This window comes from Clarias gariepinus, chromosome 9, assembly GCF_024256425.1.
Source record: "Clarias gariepinus isolate MV-2021 ecotype Netherlands chromosome 9, CGAR_prim_01v2, whole genome shotgun sequence".
NCBI lineage: Eukaryota > Metazoa > Chordata > Actinopteri > Siluriformes > Clariidae > Clarias > Clarias gariepinus.
Window position 1 is genome coordinate 25106007 of NC_071108.1, and position 24815 is coordinate 25130821.

The following is a 24815-nucleotide window of genomic DNA, read 5'->3' on the forward strand; positions in this document are numbered from 1 at the left end:
CCTCTGGAATCAGTGGCAGCCAGATGCACTAACATTTACTTAGCACAAGTAAGTGTTGCGGACCGAGTACCCCCTTTTATCGAAATGGTATTCCCTGATGGCATTGGCCTCTGTCAGCAGTATAGTGTGCCCTGCCACACTGCAAAAATGGTTCAAGAATTATTTGAAAACCACAATGAGCTGGTCTCCATTTAAATATCTGTGGGATATGCTTGAAAAACCAGGTAGATTCATTGAGACCCCACCTTGCAACTTACAGGTCTTAAAGGATTAAGCTTCCAGATTCAAGTCTTCAAGCACTAATGTCACGCAACATAGGAGCAAGCTTGCCAGATCTCATGGCACCCATTTGTACATTTACAGTACATTCAGATTTCTAGCAATAAAATTAGCCAGCCCAGCTACCAATTTTTATTTTTATGGGAAATAGCAAAATCCAGCATGTCAAAACATGTGGCAGTGCCTCCTAAAAATACTCTGAAACAACAACAAGAACAACAACAATAAGGATGATGACTTATTTTTATTTAAACTGTATTTCTGTGTTTCAAGTTCAAGTTCAAGTAGGCTTTATTGTCATTACAACCATATACAGTTAGTACACAGTGAAACGAAACAACGTTCCTCCAGGACCAAGGTGCTACATGCAACATAAATTTACTACATAAATTAACAGAGACACTAAACTAGCTAACCAAGAGGCCTAGTTAACTGGCTAGCAGAGACAGGACAGAGAGACCTAACATAAATTACAACATAAATTAACAAAAACTAGCTAAGTATAACTATTTTAACAGACAACATAAAGTGCACGTGCAAATGTGCAAACAAGAGCAACAACAAAGTGACAGTGCGCAACCACGACATAACAGAACATAAAATATGGTGTTGAGGTGGTGGGTAAACGTAAACATAACAGTTACAGAACATAAAATATGATGTTGAGGTAGTGGGTAAACGTAAACATTCTTTAAAAAACAGCAGCAAGAACCACATTCACATCTCTACCACATTCACATCTCCTCAAGAATGCAATGTTCTTTAAACCTAATTCTCTGGCAGTTCCCAATTGTTTAAACTGGAGCTTTTTTACATTTTTTTCCCTCCCTTTTTTCTGACAATAAAAATTTTATTATTGTAGATCTAGTTAATATTTAAATGTTTGCCAAAGTTTTGGTGTTCCCTATAGAAAACACAGCAGTTCCACATAAACTTTAGACCCTGTTCTGGCCATCAGGGAAAAAGTGAAAAGCCTGGTTTATACTGGTTTTGATGCCAAAAAGGGCAGTGACAAAATATTATCCAGTTGGTGTGGTGAAAGACATTTTTGGACATGACTAAAGACAAAATCATTTTTTGCAAGCTCTGTTTTTATGCAACCTTATATACTCTGAGTTTATGCATAACAATACTAAACTAATTATAATGCTTTACTCGAAGCAACTTTTTCATGCTTGTGCACATTTATTTCTCCACACAATTTGGGTGTGTACTGATGGTGTATTAGTAAGAAACATGTTGAAAATGTAAATGTAAAGGAACCACTAACAGCAAGAATTACAAGCCTATAAGGTTGTACCATACAGGCACACAAACATGTGGACAAGCCTCCTGCAAGTAAGTGTGTGTGTGTGTGTGTGAGAGAGAGAGAGAGAGAGAGAGAGAGAGAGAGAGTGTAAGAGAGAGACCTCGTTTATGACTCACTGACCCCTTGCCCCTTAGAGAGTTATATACAGATGGGTTCTGTCTGCATCATTATGTCCGGTCCATGGGCCCACATGCAGTACACACACACACACGTACACACATACACATGTACACACACACACACACACACACACATGCAGTATGAAGCAGAAGGTACGCTTAAAAATGTGAGGAAATTTGAAATTAAAATCTATTTAAAATGCAAATTGTCAAATGAGAAATGCTACACAAGCATCTACTAGCATAAATGTTTGTGTGGGACTATGTAGGATCATTAATCCTCTCCTGCTGACCTATATAGTACAAAATAAACTTTACACCACTACATGTGTCAGGAAGTTTAGCAGCCCAAAAGTCTCCTAGGCTGGTATAAAAATACAAACTGAGAGAAAATGAAAGGCATATGACACAGTAGACCAGGCTGAGGCATGCGGCATGACAGTGGCATCTGACTAAGTAGGGCTCAGTAGATTTACAAAATATGTCAATAGCCTTGGGCAAGGACAGGTGCTAGCTGGTCTAAGACAGGACCTTGGGATGAGGAGCTGTTACGATGATGATGTTTCAACAAGGTAGATGGACAAAATAAGAACAGCCATTAGATCAGAAAACTCCTGATCCATGTTGTAAGAGGTCAAAAATTTCAATTCCAGTACAGTATGTATTTTATGTAGTACATTTAATAACGTAGGTTGGGCTAGCTCATCAACATGTCTTTTGTGCCTTGTGGAAGCACAATCTCACTTGTTGCCTCAAAGTGCTTGGCAAAGACACCAGGGTCTCTATGCTGTTTTTGTGCTAAAGGGCTTTCGACCAGCAAGGGAGGCAATTGCTTTTATCTAAACTAGGAAGAAATCCCAGCCCCAAATAAAGTCAGCAGCTAGGGAGTAGGGCCCTCGATATGCAGTCCTGAATGGCATTGTGCCACATTACCTGAGAGAACTACTGGTATGTTATGCTCCACAGTATCTACGTCAAAGTAGATTGTGACGTCATAGTGCAGACTATTTTTCGTTACATTGTTTAACAAAGTCTACAGAGATGGACTGAGCTTTTGCTTACAAAATACCACAGTTATGGAATAATCTCCCAGTTAGTGTTCAGAACTCAGATACAGTATACTGTAGGCCTAAAGCATTTGTTTGTCAAGCCTTTTTAAAATAGTTTTTATATGGTTCTTTTTAGGTAAAGAGGCTTAGCTGGAGGTGACAGGCATAAACTGTTATGGTCAACTACAGTGGAAGTTTGGATTACGAGCATAACCTCGTTCCGGAAGGCTCGTATTTCAAAACACTCGTAAACCAAATCAAATTTTCCCATAAGAAATAATAGAAACTTAAATTATTACTTCCAAAGCCCCCAAAAATAAATACATAAAAATAATTAACACAAAATATAAAGTAAAAATAAAACTAATTAACCTGCACTTTACGTTAAAAAAGGCGCAGACGCTGTATATGTGTGTGTGAGAGTGTAAATCCAAAGTAAGTAGCCCCTCCCCCTCTCCCCCTTCTCATCTTACACAGTTACCCTTCCTCCACTTTTTTCACACACATGCGCGCACACAACGAAAGCACTGTTTATCGGAAAATTAAAACAAGAAATCACTGCGGAATCAAAAAAAATGGAATCACTGCGGTTAAGTGAAAATTAAACAAATTAACCTGCACTTTACCTTCGAAAAGAATCGCGACAGAGCAGTGTTTCTATGTAGATCAGAGAGAAAGAGTGTGTGTGTGCCTGTGAAGGTGAAAGTAGAAGGGGACTGTGTGTGTGTGTGTGTGTGTGTGTGTGGCACAGTGTCCAATGATGCGCGCGCACACAGACACAAATAGCAGGCTGATGCAGAGAGAGAAAATGGATCTTTAACCTTTCTAATGAGACTTGCTTTTGCTTTACACGCGCGCTGTACACACACGCATACAGACACAAAATAAAATATGTTTTACGCTCACACAGGTGGGCACAGTGTTACAGTAAACAGTACACGTGTGCACGGATGTTGATTTTACCAGTGAAAGAAGCGCACTAAGACCCAGCAGGGGAAACGATTACCCACAGTTCCACAGCGCAAGAGAGGGAAAAACCAATGGCTCAGTTCTCAATCACGTGACGATCAGCATCAAAACAAGAAGCACATGCGTAATACATGATACTTGGTACTCGTAAATCGAGACTTGTTTGTTTTTTAAGTCAAAATTTATTAAAAATCTTTCCTCGTCTTGCGGAACATTCGCAAAATCGCGTTACTCGCAATCTGAGGTTTCACTGTAGTATGTTTAGATGTTGTCTTCTTCCACTCTCATAAGCTCAATTAGTTTTATAGGCATTGAAGGGAGTTAAGGGAGCTCTCATGTCTGTGGTTTCTTCTGGCTCTCCCTTTTAGTTATGCTGTCATACAGTAGCTGCCAGAGTCCCCTGCTTGCACTCTTCACAAAATATACCCTGACCTTACACATAATCGTAAGCATACCTAACTGCTCTCTTTCTCTCTCTGTCAAGCTACACATGGCACTCCTGAGTTACCAATGATCCCAACCAGATCTGCCCTCTGGACTGGTCTGATCCATCCTGATGCCCTACCTATTAAGTTTTCACTGCATGGAGACCACTTATTGCTGCTGAATATAGCCACGCATATACTTAAAGATGGATGTGACAACTGTTGCAATGTTTCACTTAATAACCATGAAGATGACTTGTGACTGCCTTCACTTAAATAGTTTTAGGACAAAAATTGCTACAAACAATTCGAAACAGTTGGTAACCTCAAAGAAGTAGACTTCATGCCTCTGGCTTAGAATAAATTTCTTTTTTTTTATTTACATAAATAATTTATATGAATGTAGGACTTAAGGGTAGGACACTCACTTGGCTCAGGTCTCATTTTATTTACTGTTATTAATTTGTGGTGAATTTTGATTGATTAACTTATGACACACAGGTAGATGTGCCAGCAAAGCAAGATGAGTGACACAAGTTTATTAATGTTGGGATTGTGTGAAGGACATCAGACACTGGATGATTATTATCCTTCCTCCGCTTAATTCTGAAAAGACAGAAGTGCTGGTTATAGGATCACATGTAGCTTGATTCTTGACACAATAAGTCTGGATGGCCTCTTTGTTTTATCACGTGCAGCAGTAAGAGACCTTGGCATGATTATTGATGTCAAATAAATAAGGATGTTTTCCTTGTTAAGTCTGGATCTTCTCAAGGTTTCTTCCTATTGTCATCTCAGGAATTTTTTCCTTGCCATGATTTTCCATGCCATCATGCCCTCGGCTTGCCCATCACGCACAAAGTTATACTGTACATTGTTGCTTAAATTTTTCACACTTATTATATTATATTTTTTTTATTGTGTAAAGTTTCTCTGCAACAATGACCATTGTTAAACACATGATAGAAATAAAAAAAAACTGAAATTAAACTTTATAAATATAATGTAATTTTACTGAATTTAACCAACAAAGTGATGCCACTGCTCAACATAATGTGGCACTTGATGTTTAAGACCATCATCTTTTTTTTTTTTTTTTTTAGATAAAATCCATGTTAAGGAAAAAGTTTTGTTTTTGTCACAACTAAGTGATCAATAAGTAGTAATACAGTTTATGATCACTGTATGATCACTATTACTATTTGTCTATAGTTTCTTGAATTACTCTTTAAATAATAGATTGGGAGTTTGGAAAAATAAATTATAAAAAAAAAAAAAAAAAAAAAAAGGTTGTGCTCCAATCTACAATTGGCCATTTTTTTCTCCTGTAAGTCAGTGGCCAAATACTCAGATTCCCATTACTCACAAAAAAAATAATTTGGCTATCTTTAAAGAAAAACTAAAGAGCTTCCTCTTTACAAGTACTTCACTACCATAATATTCTCTGGCAAACATGTTTTTACATTTTTGCCAGAGAATATTAAACACTGTAAAGTGCTCAAGATTTTGCGCTCATACATACACTCTTGTATGATTGTAATGGTGTTTATTTGAATTGCTTTAGGCTTTCTGTATGCTCAGGACAATGTGGAAATTTTCCTCTTTCACCTCTCTCATCAATCACCAACAAGGCAATTCTCCTCGCAATTTTTACTTATTTTTTTTACCTTCTGTATATTACAGAGATTGCTGTATGTGTGAATATCCCAAGAGATCAGCAGTTTATGATTAACTCAAACCAGCCAGATCTGTATGATATTATGCATTGCACTGCTGCCTCATGATTTGAAATCTCCTGTGTATGTTGTTTGGAAAAGGGTTCTCTGGCATCTAGCGTTTTAATGCATAAATAATATTAATAAAAAAACCTAAAAAGCGGAAATCATAAAGCTCAGAGTTAATAATGTTAATTGTCCTCATCAGTTCCCCATCAGGCTCACATTATTATAACCTTAAATGTTGCTTACTTGAAGAAACACAAGATTGGGCTGTACTTAATTTTAGCACTAGTCATCTGAAGATATAATGAAGATACAATATAATTTTATAATTTTAATATTTCAATTTAATATAATTTAAACTGCACTTGAAAAGAAAAGAAGCTTGAGAAAGTTTTTTGCTGTTTATGGGTGTGTTTTCATAGACCATGCTGAAATTCTGTAATCATTAGAACCGACGTGTCATTAGCAGTGAGCTAGTGCAGATAATAGCCCACAGGTGTAATGGGAGAGAATGGGTTCAGGGCAGAAAGTAAATTAAGGAAATCAATAGCAGGACTTTTTTTGACTTTTTTACCGACTGACTTTATAAATAAGGTAAACTGCAAATGACCATTAATCAACATCAGTTAAATCATACAAACAGTATATAATGCAAACACCAGGAGTGAGTTGTAAGCATACATTTTGGTTAGGCAAGATAATTTCATGTAACTTCATGTAAACTTAAACTAATTCGTTATCTATGCTATAAGATTTTCTGCCTTCTGCGTTATGATTGGTTACAAGAAATCTGTCTTATCCATCATTGGTTACAATGCTAGAGTCAGGTCACAATTTATATTTTTTCAAGTAAATTTTAAATAAAATTGTTGTTAAAGATCATAATCATTTTGCGAGTGTAACTATTATAGCGTGAACATTTAATTACAGTGTCAGAGTAGGTCTAAAATATGTCTACTGTAAATATTCTAAGGAAAAAAGCCTGCCCCTAGCAGCAAATTATGTATACCAAATACAAAGTGTTATTTAATAGACAGCAACTACATCCTGACATCTCATGGTTTACCATACATTCATCTAAGAACCACTTTTGTCCCACTAGGGACAATGGTAACCATTAAAGGCCAATAGTGACCATTGTATAAATATATATATATATATATATATATATATATATATATATATATATATATATATATATAATATGACCATATATTCCTATTTTGTATGACCATGGTAGAATCTCCGGTTAACACGCACACATGTATTCATACACTATGAGCAACTTGGGAAAGCCTAATCTTTCTGTCTTTAGACTGTGGGAGCAAACTAGAGAACCCAGAAAAAACCCACCAAGCACCGGGAGAACATAAAACTTTATGCACACAGAGACGGGATCGAGCCTGGCTAGGGATCAAACCTGGACCCTGGAGGTGCAAGGCAACAATGCAAGCAATGCAAGGGTGGGTGACCGTCTCGGTTTACTTTGTTGTAACCCTGTTCCCTGAAAAAGCGGAAACGAGATGCTGCATAAAAACGCTATAGAAACATCTTTCTGTGTTGCAAGTTGTGAAGCATGTGTGTATCAAACAAGCCAAATTTTTGCATATATAACCTCGGTCAGGTGACATCATCTGATGAAGCGCACCTGCAGGTTATAAATAGGAATGAACCAGAAACATTTCTCAGATCAATTTTGGAATTTGAGAGCAGCATCTCGTTCCCGCATTTTTAGGAAACAGGATTACAGCAAAGTAACCCGAGACAAAGTTCCCTTTTAAAAGCTACACTTAATGCTGCGTGAAAACGCTATGGGAACAAGAATACCAACGCCGCTGCACTGCAAGTGTCTAGACCCCCAAGGTTCTGTAGCCTGTGCACACAAAGGCCAAGGAGGTCTCAGAGCTAGCTCTGGGAGGCTGACTCGAGGACCCATGAGCCCGGAGTAGCAAGAACATTCAGAATATAAAATCTGACAAATGTCAGACCTCTTGCCAGCGCAATAGATGAGGCAATCCCCCTGGTCGAATGAGCCCTGATTTCTAGAGGCGAAGTGAGACCACGCGCCTCATAGCCTGAGGCAATAGCATCCCTCATCCAATGTGACAACATTTGTGTAGTGGCGAACTTAGTGGTGACCGAGGTAACGGCATCGCCAAACAGGCCGGAAGGCGAGATGGGGGCATCAAAGAGGAATGCACGATCCTTATCCTTGATGCACATGAGATTCAGCCACAAGTGCCTCTCCGCGGAAACCATCGCAGCCATAAAATGGCAGATAGCACGAGCCGTCTGCTTTGTTGCACGAAGAGACAAGTCTGTGGCCTGGCGTAATTCCAGAACGTCCTATCTTCAAGAGCCCCGTCAGTGCTTAAGTCTCTCTGCAGGTCAGCCTGGTAGGCCTGCAAAACCGCCATGGTGTGCAATGGATTCAAACCTGACCTGCTGAATAAAAAACCTTTTCCCTCCTCTACACAGCTTGGAAGAGAGTGTTAGCTTTTCAGAGAGAATGATATCCCAGGCGAAAGTTAGCCTGGAAGTGTCTCTTTTATCTGGGCGCCATCATATAACCCCACGCTTCCACATTAACTATATTTAAATAAATAAATAAGTCGATGGCACGAAAACACAGAATGAATAGAGCTTACTCCATGAAAGGGTTAACTCATCATGGAGATTGCTAAGAAAAGGGAAGGAGCGTCGTTGACACTCCGCCCCCTGGCCACCCAAAAACCTGCCGTCTAATGTCAAATGCTTGGAGGCTATTTCTATCTCCGCGGAAGCGGCAGAATCACGCGTAAGCCCCAGGAATGCGCCGCGGCTCGAAGCTTCTCTTAAGGAATGCACGAAGCACTTTAATCGAAACAGTAAGTGTGGAGATCGCCCTCCGATATGGATTTATTACATTTCACAAATTGGTGTGGACTGAATATTGCCGTTTCACCAGGCTGAGCACAATAGTAGCATACAAGAAGGCCAATTCCATGCTCCCCAGGAACTTCAAAGACTGGACTTTACGTGGGCCGTTTGATCACCATGTTGGAGAAAGCAGTAAAAAACATTACTTGATTTGTTTTTATAGCATAGGATAAGCCCAAGATCTACAGTATTAAAGATAAATCTTATACCGCTGTGTCTGACTCCCGCAACCCTGTCCCTTCTAATGAGCAAGGAGCGACAACAGATTGAGGCGCATGCCCATCTCTGGCACAGGCCGTAACAATATAACAATACTGGTTGTCCCCAACTTACGAACAAGTTCTGCTCCGGGAGCACGATTATAAGTCTGATTTGTTCTTAAGTCTAACAAAGTGAGTCTTACACATCTTGCCATGAATATACAATGTTAAGCATACAGTACCAATATTCTGGACTAAATCTCTGTCCCCTTTTCCAACACTGCCTCATGTGGCAAAAAAACGCTTTACAGGGCAGCTATTTTCTATCTTTGTGGTCCTGGACTGATTCTTTTTCAGACTAATTTCTCCTGCACTCCCACACGCACACACATACAATATACCAGACTTTGAACATTTTATACATTGATTTACACACTAAAAATATTGTATATAAATGTAAATATTGATATCTGGTCCACTGCAGTGTTTACTTTTTGTACAATACACGTGAGCTACTTCCGTGATTAAACCGTGGTCTGTTAGTATGTGTGGAAATTTAGAATTTAATTGTTAGTAAGTCTAGGACTAATATATAAAACTGTGTTACAATGATGTACCGCTCAAACATTCAAAAACTAAATTATAAATAAATTTATAAATAAGAATCTGAAAGTCCACAGTTCTGAATATGGCTTCTCACAATCTCAGAATCATAAGATAAGATAAGATAAGATAAGATAAGATAAGATAAGATAACAGTATAAATGTATACTATACAATCTGGCTATAAAATATGGACATCTGTGTAGTAAAAAATATTGACATGAATATATATTTAGACTATAAGTAAACACAGTTGACTAAGTAATATGTTTGTACTCAATGAATATATGGATACATAGAGAGAGTGAATGACAGGCATTTACAATAATATTCTAAATGTTTTAAATGTTTTAAAAGACAGCTTAGCCACCATTCTCCTGTCACTCACCACCTCCACTGGGTCCAAAGGGCATCCTAGAACAGAGCTGGCCCTCCGAATCAGCCTGTTCAGTCTCTTTCTGTCCCCAGCAGAGATGCTGCTGCCCCAGCAGACCACACCGTAAAAGATGGCTGATGCCACCACAGAGTCATAAAAGGACTTCAAAAGTGGGCCCTGCACTCCAAAAGACCTGAGCCTCCGCAGCAGGTAGAGCCTGCTCTGCCCTTTTTGTAGAGTGCGTTTGAATTGTGAGTCCAGTTTAGTTTATTGTTCAGATGATCACCAAGGTACCTATAACTCTCCACAGACTCAATGACCATGCCTTGGATGTTCAGTGGTTGTAGTGGAGGATGTTTGTGCCTGCGGAAGTCTACCACCAGCTCTTTGTTTTTTCCAGTGTTGATCTGGAGGTAGTTCCTTTGGCACTAGTCCACAAAGTCCTTGTTAAGTTCCCTGTACTCCTTGTCATCCCCTTCAGTATTGAGGCCCACTATTGCAGCGTCATCAGAGAACTTCTGCAGGAAGAAGTTGGTGGAATTGTGAGTGAAGTCTGCAGTGTATATGGTGAAGAGGAACGGGGCCAGAACCGTTTCCTGTGGACCCCCCATACTGCAGACCACCATGTCCGACAGACAGCCCTGAGATCTCACGTACTGTGGTCGGTTAGTGAGGTAGTCCAGTATCCATGTCGTGAGGTGATGATTTACTCCTTTGTACTCCAGCTTGTCCCTCAAGATTTTTGGAAGGATGGTGTTGAAGGCGCTAGAGAAATCAAAGAACATGATTTCGGAACAATGCAGTAAGTGAATGAAGGCATCCTCTACTCCAGGGCCAGGCTGGTATGTAAACTGAAGTGGGTCCAGTGATGAGCTTACCAGGGGCCGAAGGTGAGCCGGGACCAGTTGCTCCAGGGTCTTCATCAAGTGGGATGTCAGAGCCACTGGCCTGTAGCTGTTTAGGTCCTTGGGATGTGGGCTGAGTCTTCAGCACTGGTACCACACAAGAGGTTTTTCAGAGCTTTGGAACTCTCCCCAGCTTTAGGCTCATGTTGAAAATGAGCTCCATTACCCCCTCCTTTCCTCTTACCACTCTCCCTTGTCCTGTTCGCTCGCAGCAGCTGGAAACCGGGTAGCGCCACGTTCGTGTCCGGTGTTAGCGGTGTTAGGCAGGACTCCGTTAGCATCATGATGTTCCACTGCCGGTACTCCCTCTGAGATCAGGTTAGCGCTGTTAGTTCATTCATCTTATTTCCGAGAGACCTTACATTTCCCATGATAACAGAGGGGATAGGTCTGTAACGTCTCCTTTTCGGGCGATGACACTCCCTCCCGGCTCGACACCCCGTCTCTTCCTCCTCACCTCGCTGGGGATATCGTGTATATTCGCCGGCAGCACCGCTGCTGGGCGCAGAGCTAAAAGCTGATCCCGAGTGTAAACAAAGGAAACACATGCCGGATCTTCAAACATCGGTGAAAAAAGTAGTAAAGACCACAGAAAAATGCCCAAAACTATAACGACATGGTAGTGCATGATGTCAGAATAAGGATAGATAAAAACTTAATTATAAATATTTACGAAAATAAAAGAAAAAAAAGAAAGAAGCTCGGAAAGGGGGGCGCTGGAACACTAATCTAATAAGCATCATAGAAGAATATTAATTATACCATGCATCTGTGTAACACTGACATCATGACAGAAAGAGTACGGGGACATTAACTGCACGACACATGGCCGGATAATAGTGGTGCAGTTACTCAGCAGGACACATGGAAACACATAATAGTACCACAAAAAGAAAACATTAACAATGAGCCGCCAAGGGGAGTTTACCAGTGAATCCCAAAAGGAGGACAAAAGAATTGCACAGTGGGAGAACATTAGTGCTGTATATGCCATGATGTAGGTCATAAGCACACACATCCCCACATCCATAGTTTTGCTGATGGACTGTTAAGCGCATCAGTGCTTGGACGATGTTATCAATTAGCGTGTGTGTGTGTGTGTGTGTGTGTGTGTCTGTGTGTGTGTGTCTGTGTGTGCATTAGTGTGTGCGTTTGTGTGTGTGTGCGTGTGTTTTTGTGTGTAGGAGGTCATAGAAACAATAAGATAAAAATATTCAGCCCTGATGGTATGACAGGGAATGGAATGCCAAATTATATATCAAATTCTTTACAATTGCTAAGAAGCATTTTTCAATACTGAGCTTACTTTAAAAAAAAATAATAATTTATTCACTTTTTCATTCATTTATTTTGGGGTGGGATGGGATAGGGTTGTTTTTTTTTTTACATAAATTTTGAGAGGCATACCAAATCCACATGCTCTACATATTCCACTGTCCACTATTCCAACTGGTACAGTTGAATAATTAAACAAAATTATTCACTTTGTATAAAAGCACCATAATTGTATCAATTTGTTGCTCCACTATTAGTAAATAGTATACCTCCTGTTGGGAATAGAATTTTCTCTTTTTTTCTATTGACAAACCAACTTGTTGATTAGTCTTTTACTCTTCCTCTTTCAGTTAGTAGTTATTATAAATTTTAAAAACTGTCGTTTTTAAATTTCCCACAAACATAACCAATCTTTATTACATTTAAGGGAGCCTGATTGTTTGTGATTGTTGTTTTATTTAATTAAAAGCTGCAGATTTATATTATGTATGTTGTTTATAACATTGTGGACTTTTATTACATTGGAGGGTGTTACATTCTTCCTGTCAACCCTGTTAACATTGAGATGTTTCCCAACAACACTGTAAATTCAAAGAGGTTTCCTGTCGGCCCTTTTTTTCTCTGAACCCTGATTTTACTGTGACAAGTTCTGCATTGATTGACCACTGTTCTGGTCTCTCTGAATTACACCATCATGGCCTAGAACAATACCCATCTCTATGCTATGCTTTGCCTGATTTATGCTCTGGTGCCCTGGACCACCTGAGCCATGCCCTACACCACACCAATAACATATTCTAACTTGGTGATCATCATGCTGGTTACGACAGGAATCCTAATAGGACTTGAGGACATAATTCCTGGGATGTACTGTATTCTGGCTTAGTGGGCATCATGCTGGCACTTTTGTCAGGATTCAAGAACCCACAGCACACCCTAGCATTGCAGACCAAAACAATTATGTCTTAAGTCCTAGCCCCCCTCCCATACTAGTGCCCATACAGTACATGGCACTAGTCCAGTGCCCATGCCCAGTAAAACCATTGCCTCTAGGTTAAAAAACCCCAGGAAACATTTTGGGAGATAAAAAATTAAAAACGATGTCTGGGGAATAATAGATGCCAACATCTGCAATTACACTCTGCCTGTGACCATAAATTCATGATGCCTCACCAAATTATAAAATACTGGCAAAAAATTAAAGAGAGAGAGAGTCTTGAAGTAAAAATGAGTAGTCCTGCAGTGAGAGGAACCAGCAGGTGATACAATGGTTAGTGTCTTTAGCCTTTGCCATGCACTGTATGGATGACCAGCCTGAAGTGCCAAACCACCAAGTAGTACTTTAGCTCCTCTACAGCTCATTTAATGGTGCTCTCACTTTATAGCAGCATATTTTTGTTCTGCTGGTGTAAGTTTCCTACTCATGAACAGGATTGAATGTTTTTCACACTTTAGGAGGATGGCTCCAAGCACAGTGTATGCATCTGCGTGTACCAGGAAGAGGAGGTTTTTTTATTATTATTATTTATGTAGGCTGTGGGAAGGTTCGGATGGCTTTGACATTTTTTCTTTGGGCTTTAGCAGCCCATAGCCGATTTGAGACCCCAGGTACTGTACCTTAGTCAGCCCCAGATGGCACTTGTTGGGGATGCTGTTAGACCAGCTTTCCTACTTTCATGGTAGAGATGATCTTTTATGAGTAAATGACCACATTGCCTAGGTAGGCGATGGTGGCAGAACCTGGTCTTCCCAAATACTAAAGTAGTACTAAAGCAATTTTCTCCCTGACCCACCAGAAGACATCAGTTTACCAGGAAATTAGTAGAAGCATTCACTGCCTGGCTAGAATCCCTGGAGCTGTGCTAGCTGGTCGTAAACTTTAAACTGCTCTGCTTGGCCTTGCTCCTTATGTTCACACACTATAAGCAGTACAGTATGCAGCTTATTTTATTTTGCATGTCCTGCACATAATCCAATACAGAGCTGAATGGAGAAGGCTGTTTCTCCCAAGCTTCATTTGCCCCATTAAGCAGACTGTGTGGCCTCCTCTCAAATAGCATCTAGCAGGGTGTAAATCCACCGGAGGCTTGAGGTGGCTCTTGGATGACCAAGATATACTGTACTTATGGCACCTTGCTGACTTTGGGAGTGGCCCAACTATGTCCATCCCTAAGCATTCAAATGGGACACTGATGATAGACAGAGGAATGAGAGGGGGAGGGACTGGATTTCTGGGTGCTGTCCTCTGGCACTTGGGGCAGTATTGACATTTATTTTTAATTTTTTGCCTCTGAATCGGCCCTGGCCAGTGAAAAAAAAATTTTGGAAAAGAAAATAAACCTTTCTTTTTTACTGAATTTTGAAAAGCTAAATTGTTTTAAAGATACTGTTCTTAATAGTGGTGCAATAGTTAATATGATAACTGCAGCTGAGGTTTCAAAATTGCTGAAAACACCTGCTGAACAACGCAACTCAGATGGTGATGGAACAATAGTGCAAAAATGGTATATTAAAAATATTTAAAATATTGTTCGAAGACAATAATAATAAAAAACTAGCCTATATTTTGTGTAGCCCTTTTGGGTGTTATTGACATAATTATTAGATTCATTGTTCTTTAAGAAAGATGCTTAAATCAGTCTCACAATGATGCATGATCCATTTTTTCACCTTCTTATCCTAACTTTTATTCATTTTTTTAAATCATGATCAAGCTCTGAGGCCAAATTAAGAAGAAATCCAGCAGACATAGTTTAGGTTGTGTGGCATCCTTCAGTACTGCACAGTTAAAATATTCTCTCTAAAAATGTATTGATTATTTATGTTAAAACTAGAAATATGTTATTATGATGCAAGCATAGGAAAGATGGATGCACATGCCACTTTAATAAATGATAAAAATATTAGTAAGAAAATCTGAGAAGACAGCATGATTTTGGGGGGGGGGGGTGGGGGGGTCACATGCACCAAATACTGTGCAAGAGACAATAAAACACTTAAAATTTTTAAATGAAAACCTGCCTTCTTTGACCTAAAGCCATAGAGTGGAACAATGTCAGTTTCCATGAAACCAGAAGATGGCGTCTTTGAAGCCAGTGGGACGAGCAAGCATGACATTTAGGCAGAGCAGGTTTGATAACATTGAGGTCAGGAGAACCTTTACTAAGTCAATAAACAGAGAAAACATGACAACATTGAGGCCAGGGCAGGGAGGCTGGGTGAAGTTACTCCCTTGCCCTTCCTCTGTCTTGTTTATAGGGCTGTGGAGGTCACCAGGCTGCAGAGACTGTAGGCATCACCTTTGACCTTAGGGCTGTAACCCTCATCCTGGATTTTTTGTGCTTCAGATGAATAGCTCCCTCAAAATTAGGCATGTAGAGATGGTGGTAGCTGCTGCATCTATTTTATTCTGTTATGATATATGCATAAAAAAGGCTGATGTATGCACAGGTTAACTGAGGTTTAATAAAAAGGATCTGAAACAAACAGTCCAAAAAGTTTCCTACTGTATGTTATCATGGTGGAAAAACGCAGGCAAAGTCCTACACAATCTACAAACATCAAACCAAACCACTGGCAAAATCATGAGAAAGGACAGCACTAGGATGCCATAATGCAAATGCAAGAATGTAGTGTCTCAGTGTCACACAGATATACCAGCTTATGGAGAGACAATGAAACACAAGGATGTGAATGAAGAGCTAATCAGGCAGGAAACATGAAACAAGGACATATCTGCAGCTGTCGGCATGCTGGAAGTGCTCTCTGTGAGCGGCAGAGTGTTCGAAACAGCGATGAATCTGAGCCATTTATGTTTTTGTAAATCTGCTTTGTGATTGTGTATGTTTATCATTAAAAGTACCATATAAATAAAAAAAAACAAATTAAAATAAAAAAGGACTGTTCGCATTTAAAAAACAATACCTTTTTGTCTGGTGAGTTGTATTTGTCAAAGACAGTGTCATACATGTCCACGGCTCCATCTGTCACCAGCATGATGGCTTGGCTACAAACACTTCCGCGGCCTGTTTGATTAAACTGCACAGACATTTATACTTAAATCTTTTACTCAATTTACTTTTAAAATTTGTGCTCAAAACAATAATATTATATTAAAAAAGATATGAATATAAACAACAACAAGAACATGAATAATGCCCAGGTCATGTATATCCATAATAATAATTCTTTACACAAACCATGAATAAAACCAACACAACTCCATGGATTTATTCCCACTGGCTATTTAAAGTAAAGCTTTTACCAGTCATGGCAACATCATGTTGTACATTCAAGAGTGTAGTTTAGTGCTGCCTTGTTTTTTTTAAAAGAAATTCTCATTAATCATTGCATTCATTAATTCACAATTAGGTCAGATATTAATTTGTTAGCTGATTTTTTCATAATCTGTCAGCCATGGAAGCCATTATCTTGTCAACCAGAACTGTTTTAACATAATTAAACATACATGTGCTATGCTAAATAAATTGAACAAGGTAACTGAGTGTTGAACCATAATGTTACTATTATTTTATGAAGCATGCATCAGTTAGTAAAATGTTTTTGTTTTTTTTATGAACATATACTGTATAAGGCTTAGAATTGTGCATTATAGAGTGACATATCCTTTTTTTCGGGACAAGAAAAGCTATATGATGACTGAATGTAAATTCATTGTAATGTAATTTCATTTCATTTCATTAATTTCAACAAACTATATAAACATGACTAAGCAAAAGAAAAAAATGGTCACATAGGCGAAGAAATAGCATAGATACACATATTCACATATTTTAAGGCTCAGAAAAATAAAAATAATTAAATAAATATAAAAATTAATAAGGAAAAATAATTTTCTTTTTTTTTAACTGTTTTGAGACAATGACTATTGTTAAAAGCGCTATATAATAAATTTATAATAAAATTTAATTAAACTGGATTTTTTTATAATAATTTTGCCATAAAGTTATGATAATATGATTACATGTATTTTATATATATATATATATATATATATATATATATATATATATATATATATATAAATTTGGTGTAGTCAATGTGCAGCTTTAACAGTAAGATTTATTGTCCTCTGTAAATAAGTCAACATACAGCTATAATCTTTAACCATGCAAAGTCACATGTCCTATTCATCAAGTTTATGTGTGGGTGCGAAGCGCCATGTGTCTAACATCCAGTAGCTCCATGATATCATTATGGAGGAGTGGAACAGGATCCAAGCAACAACATGTACAGGTTTGGTGTATTCCATGCCCAGCAGGATTAAGCCTGTGCTAGATAACAATTGTGCTTAAACAAAATATTGACACTTTGGACATAGTTTTGACATGTTCACTTAGAGTGTACTCATTTTTGTTGCCAGTTATTTAGACAATAAAGTCTGCATGTTGAGTTACTGTTAGAGGACAGTAAATCTGTACTGATATACAAGCTGCACATTGACTACTCTAAAGTATATCCAATTTTCATTTCTACAGTATTGTCCCTTAAGAACATATGATAAAGTGGTTGCTAAAATGTAAGGAGTGTACTCACCTTTGTGAGATACGTCATATACAGTACTGTACATGTAATAATATTGGGGTCTATTTTTGCAACTTATCATGTTTTTCTATAATTAAAAACAGGCATTTATCAATATAATAAAATCTGATAAATACAAAAAATTATTTGTTTAACTGATCAAATGAAATTAGTACAAATACCAACACTTTCATGTCTCAGTAATACATTGTAGAGCAAATTTGTGTGTGTGTGTGTGTGTGTGTGTGTGTGTGTGTGTGTGTTTATTTACTCACATCATTAAGAAGTTCAAAAGCCTCGGTTAGAGCAGTATCCAGCATCCCTATACCCTTGGCATATAATTTATCAAGATGTTCACGAAAATGCTGCAAAGAACAGACAAAAAGATCCTAGTCCATACATAAATACACTCAGGGCCACAAAAAGCATAGGAAAACTTGAGCTGTATTCATAAAAAATATATCATTAGGAGTTGTTTTAAATGGCACTGAAAGCAATTAGCTAAATGTTTCTGTTCACAAGTCATTCCCCCAACAGCAGAGGGAAACATTTAAAATGTAACCACTAAACTAAGAATAAGACCAGAGTCATTGGCAGCTCATCCAGAAGACAGTGATTTATGAGGTGTGTGCAACCTGATAGATGTGATAAAAACCTACAGAAAATTCCCTTTGTATCCTTTAATCTCTGGGATGGTGAGAGGTGGATTTCCACAGAAGAGAAATAATCCTCGGTCTCAGGAAGCAGCTTTTTAGGGGCAATATTTGAAGTGCATTGACTCTCTCCATTCGGCTGACCTCACAGTCGACTTCTACACACCACACACATTTAGACAGAAGTTTGTATAGGATTTAAAATCATGCCAAATCCTAGTCTGCATAAGTCAGTTGCGGCCAGTTGGTGCGGCGAGTTGGCATAGAAATCTGCATGTGTCTGAGGGATACAGACTACATTCAGAAAGTCTGTGAGAAGAACAGACTGAAAACAGACTCAAACAGGCCCAAAATGAGTCAGAGTATATTAAACATTTGTTTTTTCAGAGCGACTCTAAGGTGCCGACCGGAGAATACATAGAGAACATAGGCAACATAGAGGGTTGCAGATATGGTGCACAGATACAGTATGTGTAGGTCAGCCTGCAACCTGTGGGACCTGTTCATTCCAACATTCCATGGGCCCATTTACTTTGATTTTCTTTTTCCTCTTTCTGTCACCTCACTCTCATGGTCATTATATACACATACGCCGCACATGCAGACAGATTTATTATTTGGTGTTCACTTTTGCCCTCATCCATACCATAGATTCAGGCAGGTTTGTCTGTCAAAAAGCACGGTTACATTTTTTTTTCACAGGTCAACAGGCAGGTGCAGGTGCCTGGTGTACGCATATTAAAGTGGGTCAGGTGGGTCGGGCTATCTTCTTTTATAGGGTCAGGTCACATGTGGTTTAGAAAAAAGTATTTCGCAGTCATGGCGTAGTCTTTAACACTAGAAGGGCCGCGCCAGTGTCACCTACTAATAACGCGGTTCACCGGTCATTTTGACCGCGTATTGGTTTAAATGAGAAGCTGTTGCTGACACACACTGATCGCTAGATCACCCAAAGCAAATAGTTTAGCTCCAAGATCAACTTGCACTTGGACAATGCACCATTCATTCCCGTGTTGATAATCAGCGATACTTTGTTTTATATTCAACTGAGAAAACCTACTACAGTGTCTCTAACGGGACAAAGGAAGAGAAAAAAAAATGGCAAAAGTCATGTTTTGCATTATAACCCAAAGTTTTTGGCATGACTTTGTTCTGCCGTTTTTTTCTCCTCCTTTGTCCATGTAGGGGCTTCGTACTATAACAAAAAGAAAAGCTCTACTTAATTTTATATTGTTTTGAGAAAAGTCATTAGTTTGTTCATTCTATTTGAAGCTTCTGAACGTCACAGATGGAGCAGAAGCAGCAAATTTGTTCTGAACTCGCTTACATGAAATTATCACTAAAACAATATTGAATTTAAATACAGTAAAATTAGATCTACTACAGCAGATAATAAACTATGCTATGTCATAACCGAAGCAAACACCACGATTATGCCTCGTTTCGTTCAGTGTTGCTAGGCAACCAACAACGCACCTAATCGGCGGGAACGTGGTTCACTTGGCTGTGGTGTATTATAAACCTGCAAAATGTTTCACTGCTTATGCTCATATAAGAATTATGTAATACTGTAAAAGTGAGGGAGATGTGGAAGTGATGTGTGGCCACTCAATGAGAACTAAACCAAAGATTTCGGTAACTGCACTGAGTGTAACATTTGCATAGTGACACTGAACAGCTGAACAAGCCTCAGAGTGGCGCAGTGGTAAAGTGCTCGCCCTATCATCCAGAGACCGCTGGTTTGAACCCCGGGCGATGCTGTTTTCCTCTCACAGCCTGAGATCTAAAGAGAGCTGATTGGCCGAGCTCTCTCGGGAGGGAGGGATGAGAGGTGCTCGTGCTTCAAAAGATGTGGTCGGCTGATGTCATGCAGTTTGGAGGAAACACGTGATAGTCTTCGGCCCTCCCGGCTGAGTGGTAGTAGTAGCCTTAATGTGGGAGGAATTGGCTATGACTAAATTAGGGGAGAAAATTGGAAATATCCCCCAAAAAATAATAAACAAACACAGCTGAACAACTTTACTTTTCCGTTTACCTCTAAGAAAAAAAAGCTGTATTTTGTTTGTTTACATTTAGAATTTTTACAACAGTACAAGAAGTACGCACGTGCACACACACACACACACACACACATATTGCCCCTGAGGCCGCGGTAAACATCCAATCACTGTCGGTATGCAAATGAGTCAAGACGTAGCTTAACATAGTGTCATGTCGGATTTCAGCGGTCATGGAGTGGAAAGACTGAAGAAGTTGCAGCGTTTTTTCAGTTACAACAAGCACAGCGATGAATCCATGTCCGCTGAATTTGACAGACTGAAGACAAATTACCATTGTCTGACAGACCCCTACGTAAAGCCTATAGTAAAAGCCTAAGTGAATGAATATAGTCAAATTTACCCTTATGTTTTCTACTATAAGATTATCATAAACCAAATCTAAGCTAAGCGTTTTTAAGTTCTTGTCCTGTTGGCAGGAATCCACTATAGTAAAAGCCTATAGTAAATTTGACTATATTCATCTTCCTTAGAGCTGTTCATTTACGAAAAACAAAAACAAAATATAAAAAAATAATAATATGATCTCTTCTATAGCCTATCTGCTTTAACTTATGTTTTATTTTTTATTCATAAGACAACCTTTCAGTTTTATAACTATTCTAGAATGTTTATATTTAATATTTTTATAACAGTACAAGAAGATAACAGTTTGGTCTGTGCAGTTAGTGCCCTTGTAAAGAATAAATAAATGTAAACCTCCCATAGTCCATTGTTAGTTTTAGTGATTTGGCTGAAACTAATTATCACTACATAAGTACCCTAACACCATTGATCATGAGTTTCAGCTGAAACTAATTCTATACATGTAACAGAAAATTCAGATGCAGATCCCAAATGTATAAACATGCAGCGCTACCTCAAATAAATGTCTGCACATGTTAATATATTACATTTTTTGTACACTGCCTTTTGCAAAGTAAAAGTGAGTGCCGTTGATCAAAAGGCTGATAAACGCGTGCGCAGATATGAGCAGATTTATCGATAAAACTGCAGACATACTCCCCCTAAAATGCAACAATTAATATATATAGTCTATTCGCTGAATACAACGTGACAGTTACTGTAATCTCTCCTCACCTTTCGTTTACGAGCAGACATAACAAAACCGAGCAGACGTCTCTGCCTAAAATGTATTTCGCCAGCAAAACATAAAATAAATAGAAAATAAAATGTTAGATGGTACCAATTAAATCAGGCTTCATAGTTGGAGGATACCCTGTGACGGTAGTCCCGGATGAGCTCGGGGTCGAGGATGAACCGTGCTGGAACCCAAGATCGCTCCTCGGGGCCGTAGCCTTCCCAATCGACCAGGTATTGGGTGCCTCTGCCCCGAGGGCGCGAATCAAGGATCCGTCGCACGGTGTATGCGGGACCGCCGTCAATGATGCGGGGAGGAGGAGCAGGGGGGGTGGGTGGAACCAACGGTGAAGTGATGAAGGGTTTCAGTTGAGAAACGTGGAATACTGGGTGGATCCGGAGCGCCGCAGGCAGCTGGAGCCAGTAGGTGACAGGGTTAATTCTCAGAGTGATGCGGTAAGGACCGATGAATCTGGGTGATAGCTTTCGTGATTCTTCTAAGGTTCTTAGTGGACAGCCATACCTTGTCACCTACTCTGTACAACCGTCCCGGAGGGTGTCGGCGGCGATGCTGGGCGACGTAGCTGGTGTTGGTGCGTTGGATGGCGAGGTTGGCTTGGTTCCATATCCGCCGACACCTACGGGCCAACTATTGGGCCGATGGTATGTCAACATCCGGTTCTTGGTGGTCGAACATCGGAGGTTGGAAACCATAGCATACCTCAAAAGGGCTTAGATTTGTGGCAGAGGAGACGTGGAGATTGTAAGATAGCTCTGCCCATGTGAGGTAGCGGGCCCAGGAGGGCAGGCGATCAGACACAAAACACCTCAGGTAGCGCTCCAGCTGTTGGTTGGTCCGTTCCGTCTGACCGTTAGTCTGGGGATGGTAGCCAGATGACAGACTACTGGTGGAATCGATCAGACGGCAGAAGGCCTTCCAGAACCGGGCGGTGAACTGGGGCCCTCTGTCCGAGACGATGTCTTTGGGGAACCCATGCAGGCGGACTACGTGTTCCAGTATCAGCTCGGTGGTGTCCTTGGCTGATGGGATTCCGGAGAGGCCCACCAGGTGTACTGCTGTGGAAAACCGGTCAACTATCATGAGGATGGTATTTTTCCCTTCGGAAACCCTCGTGATGAAGTCCAGGGTGATTTGCATCCAGGGCCGTCGAGGAATGGGAAGTGGTTGCAGCTCTCAGGGGGTGGGTCGGTTTGGGTCCTTGGCCCTGGCACACACCGGGCACGCCTGAACGAACTCCTCTATGTCCTTTTTTATGGAGGGCCACCAGAACGCCCGTTTTATGAAGAGCCAGGTCCTTCGGTTCCCGGGGTGTCCGGCGACGGGCGAGGAGTGCCCCCATTGTAGGACCTCCGATCTTAAGGTCTGTGGCACGTAGAGTCGTCCAGGCGGCACACCTGCCGGTTCGGTCTCCGCAGCCTGAGCCTGGCGTACCCTCGTTTCCAAGTCCCAACGGAGGGGTGCAATTACACGTGACAGGGGTATGACAGGCACGGGGTCCGCCCGGGGAGCGTCTTCCTCCTGTTGTCAGGAAAGGGCGTCGGCCTTGGTGTTTTTGGACCCCGGGCGGTATGACAGATGGAAGTCGAATTGTTCAAAGAATAGTGCCCACCGTGCCTGCCGTGGGTTGAGTTGTTTGAGGTTTCTGATGGTGATGAGATTTTGGTGATCCGTCCAGACAATGAACGGCTCACTGGCGCCTTGGAGCCAGTGACGCCATTCCTCCAAGGCCCACTTTATGCCCAACATCTTGCGGTCCCCTACTCCGTATCGCTGCTGAGTGGGATTAAATTTCTTGGAAAAGAAGCCACAAGGATGTAGCTTCTGGTCTGGACCTCGCTGGGAGAGAACAGCGCCGGCGCCCACATCCGACGTGTCCACCTCCACAACGAACGGTTGGTTGGCATCTGGGTGAAGCAGAATAGGGGCGGTGGTGGAACTGTGGCAAAGTTCTTTGAATGCAGAAATGGCGGCGGGAGTGAGGTGGAAAGGATGAGGTGAGGGCCTGTGCCTTCTTCAGTGGTGTGCGAGTATATGAGAATGTCGTCCAAGTAGACAAACACCCATCGGCCTAGCATGTCTCTCAGGACGTCATTGATAAATTGTTGAAAGGCCGAGGGTGCGTTACAGAGTCCAAATGGGATGACCAGGCTCTCATAATGTCCGGTGGGAGTGATGAAGGCCGTCTTCCACTCATCACCCTCTCTGATGCGCACCAAGTTGTAGGCGGTCCGGAGGTCCAACTTCGTGAACATGGTGGCACCAGAGAGGGTGTCCAGGGCTGAGTTGGTAAGCGGCAATGGGTGACGGTTTTTAATGGTGATCTTGTTTAGCCCCCGATAGTCGACGCATGGCCGAAGCTCGCCCCTTTCTTCTTCACGAAGAAGAACCCCGCGGCTGCCGGCGACGAAGATGGCCGGATAGTCCCATTGCGAAGGGCGCTGGCGACATACTCCTCTATAGCCTGCGTCTCAGTGGCCGACAGCGAGTAGAGATGGCCGCGGGGAGGGACGGAACCCGGCTGAAGCTCTATCGCCAGGTCATAAGGGCGATGGGGTGGCAGATGGGTGGCTCTTCTCTTGCAAAACGCTCCAGCCAGGTCACGATAGGGGGAAGGTATGGCGTTGATGTCGACGTCAGGGGCCTCGGACTCCGTGGAACACGTCCCAGCCTGGGCCCGTAGGCAAAGTTCAGTGCAGGTCAGTCCCCACTGGAGGATACGATTCTGGTTCCAGGAGATGAGGGGGTCGTGCTGCAGCAGCCACGGGTATCCGAGGATGATGGGAGGAGATGAGATAGAGGTGAGGTGAAGTTGAAGCTGTTCCTGGTGTTGATCGATTATGAAGGTGATGAGTTGGGTCTGGTGAGTGATAGGGCTGGATGAGAGGGGCCGACCGTCGACTGAAGTGATGTGAACCGGCTGGGATAACGCCTCGATCTTCATCCCCAATTCTTTGGCATAAGTTGAGTTAATGAAGTTACCAGCGGCACCGGAATCGATGAACGCAGTACTTCGAACTCATTTGTGGCCAAATTGGAGAATTACCTGGACCGTGAGACGTGAGATGGTGGTGTTGGTCGTGGTGGAGAGGTGGAGAGGGCCCGGTAAGTCTCTCCTCGCACTCACCGGGGTTGGGCGTTTCCCGGGCGAATTGGACAGACCGCCCGGTGATGTGCCGCTGACCCACAATAGTCACATTACCCCTCTCTGTACCATTGTTCGCGTTCCGCCACGGTCAGGGAGGCACGTCCTAGTTGCATGGATTCCCCGGCTCCAGTGTCAACCACGGCAGGAGGTGGAGATCCGACAGGT

General features: G+C 41.1%; 1 protein-coding gene across 1 annotated transcript in view; it reads right to left on the bottom strand.

The window, feature by feature from the left end:
* cacna2d3a (calcium channel, voltage-dependent, alpha 2/delta subunit 3a) overlaps positions 1-24815 on the bottom strand; it is a 293959-nt gene that overhangs the window by 75618 nt on the left and 193526 nt on the right. Inside the window, exons 10-11 of the mRNA XM_053503660.1 lie at positions 17969-18058; positions 16074-16187 (exon numbers count right to left, since the gene is read on the bottom strand). Of these exons, the coding sequence (XP_053359635.1) occupies positions 16074-16187; positions 17969-18058 (204 nt within the window). The remainder of the gene's footprint in view (positions 1-16073; positions 16188-17968; positions 18059-24815) is intronic.